Below are 9334 nucleotides of genomic sequence, written 5' to 3'. Positions count from 1 at the left end.
ACTAAAGGTGGTGCTCCAGCATGGCTGCAGTCAAATGACTGAAACAAGTAAAAGAAAGCCCACAATTTCACATTAACACAGTTCTTACCCTATGAGGCTAACCGCAACACCAGTACTTGTCCTGGCACTGATTTTCTATATATCATTAGTGGGAAGATAAGTCTCTGTTATCTCTAGCGGTCAAGCATCCCTCATTGACGAGACCAAGGAAAGTTGAAATTATGTGATCTGGTGGTTTCAGCACTGGAGATGGTGGGGATTTATTTCCCTGCTAGTTTAAGTAGGGGTAAGTAATTCTTACCTAGGCATACATTGGTTAGCATTATTTTTTAGTGCCTAATCACTGAACACAATTGTACTCAGCATCTCTCCCATAACTTGATTAATATTACTTTTGCCTTGCTACAGGAATAGCTCTGTGGTTAACAAGTTTACTTGTTAACCACATGGTTTTGGGTTCAGTTCTACTGCATGGAACCTAAGGCAAATACCTTAGGCTGAAACTGAAAAAAAAGCCCTTCATATGTTATATTTGTGAGTGTAGTGTATGTGTGTGTATTTGTGTCTCCTTGTCTAGCCATCACATGACAGTTGTAAATGAGTGTCACCTTCATACAAGCAGTGTCATCATTTCCAATATTCTGCACAAACATGTCTGGCCATGGTGAACATTACCTTGCTTGGAAACAGGTGAAGGTTTGTGACAGGAAGGGCATCTGGCTATAGACAATTTGCTTCAACAAACTCCATCCAACCCATGCAGACATGTATGTTTTGATACTTTATCTTTTAAATGTTTGCTGTGTTGAATGTAGTGATACTTAATTATTGCTTATCATGTGGATCAAATTTAAAATTTTTATATAATTTTTTTTTAAATGGTTCATTTATATTTTCCCAATAAATATAAAGTTGATAATCCTACATCCAAAGCACTTGGGATTGGAAGTGTTTTACATTTCAGATTACTTTTTGCTGCCTTTTGAAATCATTGTATATTTGCATCTATGAAATGGAACATGTTATCCATTATATTTTATAATACAACTTATAATACATACAACATAAACAGAGTTCTGTATAAATACAGCTTGATCAGTTACACACAACATTTAACAGTTTTCTTTTGGCAACTTTCACTCCTCATCCCAATAAATCTATTATACTTTAACTTCAGCTTGTCAAGTATATAAAGAAACCATATGTCACTATGTCACTTTTGCTTTTTATGCTTCAATTTTATGTTCACCTACGATAAATAACCCTGGTTCTTTAAAAGAAAGAAAGAAAAAAAGCCTTTTTTAGCACTTTCAAGAGTTTTCACTTGGAAAATTTTGGATTTTAAAGGTTTTCAGATAAAAGATTATCAACAATAGAGATATATTAATTCAGTCATCTCTGTATGTGTATATGCAGAAAGCTATATCTCAAACTGTGGAGGGAACCTGTAGAAGAGGTAAACTCAGGAAGACGTGGAATGAGGTGGTGGAATATGATCCTTGGATGCTGAGCCTCACAGAGGTGATGACAAGGGACCACACCTTTTGGCAACTTGCTGTGTTTGAGAAGACATGTCAAGTTAAGTGAAAGCATAGTCATGGCCAGTGACACATGAAAGGCACCCATGCTGGTGACATGTAGGAGGCACCTGTGCCGGTGAAACGTAAGAGACACCCAGTACACTGTGGTGTGGTTAGTGTTAGCCACAGAAGCCAAGCCAAAATGGACTGGAGCCTGGTGCAGCTCTCTGGTTTACCATCCCCAGTCAAACCATCTTACCCATGCCAGCATGGAAAACATGCTAAATGATTACGTGACTCTCCTATATGTTGAATTTCTGTGACTGTTGCCTCAGAGAGTGTATAACCATGATTACCATCTAGTAAGAATAAGAAACTTCACTTCTTGGTTTGGTTACAATTTTTTTATTCAATATAAAGTAATTTCTCACTAGCTGTACTTCTTGGTGATGTTCTATATTACTCTCTCTTGCTCTTTCTTATAAAATAATTACAATATTTTTAATATTTAGCATTTGTCTTCTATGTAATCATAGACAGGCTGTTTCAAAATTTCTGTTTCCTCATCAGTGTAAAGCAATTCCATATGTTAATGTATATATTTGATAGTTCGTGTTTGAAAATCATGCAGATATTTCCTTCTGGAACTACTTATGAGATAATCGAAATTTTGAAGCAAATCTGTCATTACAAAGAAGGTAACTGCTAAATATTAAAAATATAACATTTTTTAACTGTTTTATAAGCGAGAGAGAGATAGAGCAATATAAAACATTGTCAACAAATAATCTTCCATGAAAAGAAGCCACTGAGAAATGAATTTGTATATTAATTTAGCAATTTGTTTTGCTGAATCTTTGTTGAGTTTTAATGAACCAATGATTGTACCGTGGTTGTTCTAAAAAGTTAATTACCTCTTCCTCTATAACGTTACAAGATTGTTTCAATTCATTTTGAAAACAATGAAGAATTTACAGGGATTTAATATAATAAATTTTTAATTAACATGCTTATAATATAACTTAGCCAAAAAGTGTTAAGTATATAACTTTATAAAGGTTCTTGTACAAAATTATGATGGAATGCTATTATAATTTACTAATACAAATGTTTTAAAGTATGAGGTTATGCATCACAAAACTAGCTGCTAGTGTTATCTCCCTTCGCACTGGAAACTAAACTGTTAATTTGCCACCTTTGATGGTATATCACAGTTTACAGTCACAAATGTAGCGCAAACAAATTCAAAGATATAAGCTCCAGCAATGCAACAAGCAATCAGTGAATGATAAAACCTGAAGTGACAATGTTTACTCACCTTTCTATGCAAGTCTGATACTTCCACAGAGGGTGTGTCCCAAAGGTCTTCAGGAATTCCAAGGTCCACTTTTACACCTTTCTCTCTGAAACAACCAGCCAAGAAGAATATTTCCAATACATGAAAATCATCAATTTATTATTTTGAAAATTTTTCAGTCATCAATTTTATGACTCTGAGCATCAATTATGGTAAACTACTACACTTTCTTTTATTCTTTTACTTGTTTCAGTCATTTGAATGTGGTCATGCTGGAACACTGCCTTTAAGGGTTTTAGTCAAACAAATCAACCCCAGAACTTTTATTTTTAAGCCTAGTACTTATGCTATCAGTCTTTTTGCCAAACCGCTAAGTTACAGAGACATAAACACACCAATACCAGTTGTCAAGCAATGATGGGGAGACAAATAGTGACACAATGGCACAAACATATATATATATATATATATATATATATATATATATATATACGACAGGCTTTTTTCAGTTTCTGTCTACCAAATCCACTCACAAGGCTTTGGTCAGTCTGAAGCAAAAGTAGAAGACACTCGCCCAAGGTGACTTTTTTTTTGTCTTTGGTCAGTAAGAGTTATTTCCTATTTGCTTCTATCTAGAAATCGAAGGAAATTATTACTACTGCTAAGTACGATGTCCAATGCTGTAATAATTTATCCAGTCCAAAGAAGCTCTGGTATTTTATTTTATCAACTCCACAAACATGAAAGGCAAAGCTGACTTTGGCAGGATTTGAATTCAAAACATGAAAAGCTGAAATAAATACCACAAAGCATTTTGTCTAATACTTGAACAAGTCTATCAACCCATGACCCTGGACTGTTTATTTCTTTCATCATCCTCTACTCAAGGACGAAATATAAAGTTAACCTTGGTATAGTTTGAATTCAGAGTATAAAGAGCCCAAACAAATAAACAAAGCATTTTGTATGGCTCTCTAACAATTCTGCCAATTTCGTGGCTAATGACATCATTCTCGTATCCTAATTACTTAAAAGGTAAAGACTCCCTTCAGTCATGAATGACCATGGGATTGCACCTAGAAAGTTACCCTCTGAGGCACAAGTCTGGGCAAGATTGTTTATGGAATCACTGTCTTGCACCTTCAATCACACCAGCCTAGCTCATCTACTACCTACCTTTCAGCACTATGTCTCAGCTATCACCAGCCACAACTTAAACTCCAACCTATTGCAAGTTCTACCCAAAACTGATCCTATTTGCATATCTTATCTCTGTCTGTAATCTCAATGTCTGGCATACTGGCAGATTCATTGGAACATAAGATAAAATGCCTCATAGGATTTGCCAAAGCTTTCTACACTCTGAGTTCAAATCTCATCAAAGTTAATTTTGCTTCATATCCTTGAGGTATCTGTTCCAATTCTGTACATTCTGAGTTCAAATCCCACCCTGTCACTAAAAAACTGTGATATTTTTGCCAGTTGTTGCAATCGAGAAACAGTATCAGCGACTTGGAAAAAATGACAGAAACAGTTTCTTTGGTTCAATATGAAAATCGACTGTCACGATCACCATTTGTTCCAATTCCTTGCACTCTGACCTGCCAAGGTCAACTTTGCCTTTCATCCTTCAAGGGTCAATAAATAAAATACCAGCCATATACTGGAGTCACTTTTTTGTCCTTCTCTTGCTCTCTGTCTCACATTATAACAGTGATGATGATAAGGAATAAATGCTGACCATGTTCAGTGAATGTTAATGCTATAAAAGAAAGAGTAAAGAAGATATGCACCAATCATAACTGATGAGGACAAATTGTCATTTTCAGAAAGTACTAAGAGCTCAAAATTTACTTTAAAGGAAAGGACCATAGATCTGAGTCTTCATAGAGGTTGGTAGACTATAAATGTGTTTTACCTTAATCCGTGTAAAGTTTTCAAGGTTTCACTTCTGCCCTTGGCAAACCTCAAGCTACCCTTCTTTTCATTGTGAACATTGTATTTAAGTAAACGGTCACAAATGTGTGGTTCATGAAGGGCCTCTGTCAAACGAAGCTCACTGAAAGAAATGGTAAATAAATTTTAAATAAATGACTTTTACTTTAAAAGATAAATAAATAAAATTTATCATAATAGTAGTATTTAAGCATAAGCAAAGTTTAGATTAGTTAGAATATGATTGTGACATATTTCAACTGCTAAAAGCAAATTCACCACAGTTACCATGGAGAAAATTTTCTCTTATGGTAAAAAGGTGTAAAAACTCCATATTTATTCAGTGTCAATCAGGATTCCCAGACATGCATATTCCTAGCTCCTTAGGAAATACCTAAGAGAGGCAACTCTGGACAGATATTTCCAGAGATATTTTTTTTTTTTTTACTTGTCTCAGTTATTGAATTTCAGCCATGCTGGGGTAGTACCTTGAAAGATTTTAATCAATCTAGTATCTATTTTTAGGTTTGATACTTATCTTATTAAACATTTTTTCAAACCACTAACTTACAGGGAATTAACAGGGAGTTTCATTTTCTAAGCAGTGTTAACATGTAAACAAATACAGGGACATGGAAACACACACACAGATCAACATCATTTTTATAACATCCACTTTCCCATGCCTGCATGAAACTGAACTAAGTTTATTGAGGTAGGTTTTCTGTGGTCAGATGCCCTTCCTGTAGCCAACACACACCTCTTTCCAAGTGATTTACGATTCACCATGTGTTTTCACATATGTCTAAGAGGAAAATTTTCTTTTGGGACTAGCTCCACAGCAGAAGATTTTTTCATGTCTAAATGCAGTTGAATGTGTTATGTATTCAATGCTGCTTCATGCAACCTTATTTATTTAATTCTAGCTCGACCAAGCTTAAGACACCAGCATACATACTGTAAGCTGTTTTACTAAAAATAATTCTGTTCCAATCAAGTTGTGAATAACAGACCTGGTGTTTATAGCTGCCAGAATGAAATGACAGAAATGCATGTATCCTATGACCAAATTGTGTATTAACAGTCCTCCTTGTGTTTTCACACATGCTTAAGAGGAGAATTTCTCTCCCAAGACTAGCACAGTAGCAAGTCTTCCCATGCCCATGTGCCCTCTAATGTGTTGCATATAACTTTACACAAATATTTTTCAGTCAACATTGCTTCATGCAACATTATTTATACAGACTCACACATTTATCTTCCTTGTGACTCCAATTCAAAGGTGTAGATAGCCACAAGTGTGGGTTGAGAGCTGCATTGGAAATACTGTGATTGATACACACGCACACACACATACACATCAGTCCAACAATGGCTTAGCTGGCCGAAATTTTGGAGTCATTGTCAAACATATTCTTGTATAAGAATAAATTTGCACTCTACAAAAGAATAGAGTAATCCATCAGATTATTGTAAAATTGTTTTTATTATAATGGAATATAAAACCAAGCATTAATATATCACAGGTATATATATATTTATATATATATAACTGGCACTCCGTCAGTTACAATGATGAGTGCTCCAGTTGGTCCAGTTAACAGAACAGCCTGCTTGTGAAATTAGTGAGCAAGTGGCTGAACACTCCACAGAGACACACATATACTCTTAATGTAATTCTCAAGGACATTCAGTGTGAAAGAGAATGTGATATGACTGGCCCTTTGAATTACAGGTACAATGCATTTTATATATCATATACACATGAATATAGATATGCGGGATGGTTGGTGTTAGGTAGCGCATCCAGCTGTAAAAACCATGCCAAAATATATATATCATATACACATACATATATACATACACACACACACACACACAAAAAAGTATATAATAGTTCCTACATGCATTTCACTATTATGGTTGTTTGCAACCCTGCAATAGGTGTTCATAACTAGTAATACAATAGAAGTTACTTAACAACTACACAAGAACCATACTGGATTATGAATAATCTATATGGAACTCTAAACATAACAGTAGCAGTCATACATCTATTTGTACATATAATTTTCTCTAAGCCTGTCCTTTCCCTAATGGCATGTCAGGTTTAGAGAATTTTTGACTCTTGAGATTATCTCTCCTCCTCAAGTGGAGCTGATCATAATTGTCATTTCGTAATTATGATAGATCCTCTATCGTAATTACAACCGGGGTCCATATAAGATTTTGTTTGTTCAAATTAATGTGCAATGAATTTGCTTATATTTCTACAATACACAAAATATTTCAGCGATTTTTTAAGATACAATTATAAAAATATAATAAGATTTTGTTTAAACATTAAATGGCTATGGGGGTCCTGTAGAGTAAAATAAGAATAAAAGTGGGGTCCATAGGCAAAAGATGGTTGAGATCTACTGCTCCAGATGCAGATATAATTTTAATACATCAATAATTTTTATTGTAGGTTATTTGATATATCCATATTTCTCTCCCTCTCTCTCTATATATATAGAATCATCATTTAACGTCTGTTGTCCATGCTGGCATGGGTTGGATGGTTTGACCAGGGCTGGCAAACTGGAAGGCTGCACCAGACTACAATCTGATCTGGTATGGTTTCTATGGCTGGATGCCTTTCCTAATGGCAATATTAGTATTCTCTCTTTTATTCGTTTACTTGTTTTAGCCATTTGACTGCAGCCATGCTGGAATACTGTCTTGAAGGGTCTTAGTCGAACAAATCAATCCCAAGATTTATTTTTCTTAATCCTGATACTTATTCTATTGGTCTCTTTTGCCAAACCACTAAGTTACAGAGACATAGACACACCAGCATTGGTTGTCAAAAGATGATGGAGGGACAAACACAGACACAAAGACACACACACACACACACACACATATATATATATATATATATATATATACAATGGGCTTCTTTCAGTTTCTGTCTACCAAGTCCAATTACAAGGCTTTGGTCGGCCCAAAGCTATAGTAGAAGACACTTGCCCTAGGTGCCATGCTGCAGGATTGAACCCAGAACCATGAGGATGGGAAGCATGCTTCTTACCACACAACGACACTTGCACCTATATATATAATTTCTGGTATTACTATGAGATGTATTTAAAAATATATACAAATATTTGACACTAACGAATATTGGTACTGGATTTTCTTCTTCTTTGTGTCCAAGCCATGACCAGTTTCCAAAACAAACTTTGATTTCTCTGTTTCTGACAGTAAGGCCTGCAATTCTACTGTCAGATATTTACAAACTGTAGAAAATACAAGGTAAAATAAGAGATAATGTATTCAATGAAGGAAATGACATTTTAGAAATATGGAAAAAAAAAATTAAGTAAATAAACAAATAAAAACCACCACCATCATTTAATGTTCATATTCCAGGATGGTGGCATGGGTTAAGCGATTTGACAGAAGCTGGTGAAACAGAGCACTGTGCCAAGCTCCACTATCTGCTTTGGCATAGCTTTTAGAGCTAGATGCCCTTCCTAATGCCAACCACTTTACAGGAGTAGATTGGGTGCTTTTTACATGGCACCGACACCAGCAAGGTATGCTTTGGTATGGTTTTTATGTCTGGATGCCCTTCCAAACACCAACAACATTACAGAGTGTACTGGGTGCTTTTCATGTGGCACGAGCATCAATGAGGTCACCAAGTAACTTGCAAGATAAATATACTTTTGAGGGCAAGTTAGAATTGTACAAAGTACAAGGATGTGAATATAAATGGAATGGTAGAGGATTGTCCAGAGTGCATCAGTAAGGAGTTTACAAGAATACAAAAAAAGCAAGGAGTGGGGAGGGAAAAATAAGCATAGTGCATAAAGAAGAGGAGAAGAGAAGATGCAGTTTGGTTTACTGAAGCAGGGTGTTTGAAATTAAATGTTACACGTGGATGGAGCACACAGCACCTCCAGAACTCAGTTTTGCTGAAATGAAATGAACAATGTACCAATGTTTAAAATATATAGCTACCCTTAACTCAACCACCAAGTTGGAGTTTGATATCAAGGACATGCTTCACTGCAATGTAACTATGACTGAGACATTTAACTGTCTGCAGTTCAGTCCATCTTGCTATAGGTAGATACCACAAGGTGACTCTGCTCTTTCTACTGTGCCTATGATCAAGACACGTAGTTCTCTACACCCAAGTGCACTAATATAGTTTATCATTGCAAGCAACAGCACCCACAACTTTAAAACTGATAAGTCATTTAATACTTGCTATGCCGATTTAACCCTTTAGCATTTTAAACTGGCTATATCTGGCTCAAATAATAGGTTTTATGTTCAAAGCAGCCAGACCTAACTGCTCACACCTCCCCTACATTGTCATTTTGAAGAATACACAATTGCACTATCAAAATCTCAAAGCTACAAGATAATACATAATTAATTTAAAACAATGTAAATAAATATGCATTCGTCATACATGAAGATGGATGATGTTTTAGGAGTGTGTTTTTATGCTGGAAATAAAGGACAACTGGGAAATGTTAACGGTCAGAAGACTAGAGGTAAAACAGATGAATGTTTCAAGGGT

General features: G+C 35.4%; 1 protein-coding gene across 1 annotated transcript in view; it reads right to left on the bottom strand.

Moving 5' to 3' along the window:
• Positions 1-9334, bottom strand: part of LOC106870607 (protein canopy 4) — a 43795-nt gene that overhangs the window by 29189 nt on the left and 5272 nt on the right. Inside the window, exons 2-4 of the mRNA XM_052967810.2 lie at positions 7916-8036; positions 4736-4876; positions 2839-2923 (exon numbers count right to left, since the gene is read on the bottom strand). Coding sequence (XP_052823770.1) covers positions 2839-2923; positions 4736-4876; positions 7916-8036 — 347 coding nt within the window. The remainder of the gene's footprint in view (positions 1-2838; positions 2924-4735; positions 4877-7915; positions 8037-9334) is intronic.

Source organism: Octopus bimaculoides, chromosome 5 (assembly GCF_046866305.1).
Source record: "Octopus bimaculoides isolate indiv1 chromosome 5, ASM4686630v1, whole genome shotgun sequence".
Classification (NCBI taxonomy): Eukaryota; Metazoa; Mollusca; class Cephalopoda; order Octopoda; family Octopodidae; genus Octopus; species Octopus bimaculoides.
Note: the sequence above shows the minus strand (reverse complement) of the source record. Positions and strands in the feature narration are given on the sequence as shown.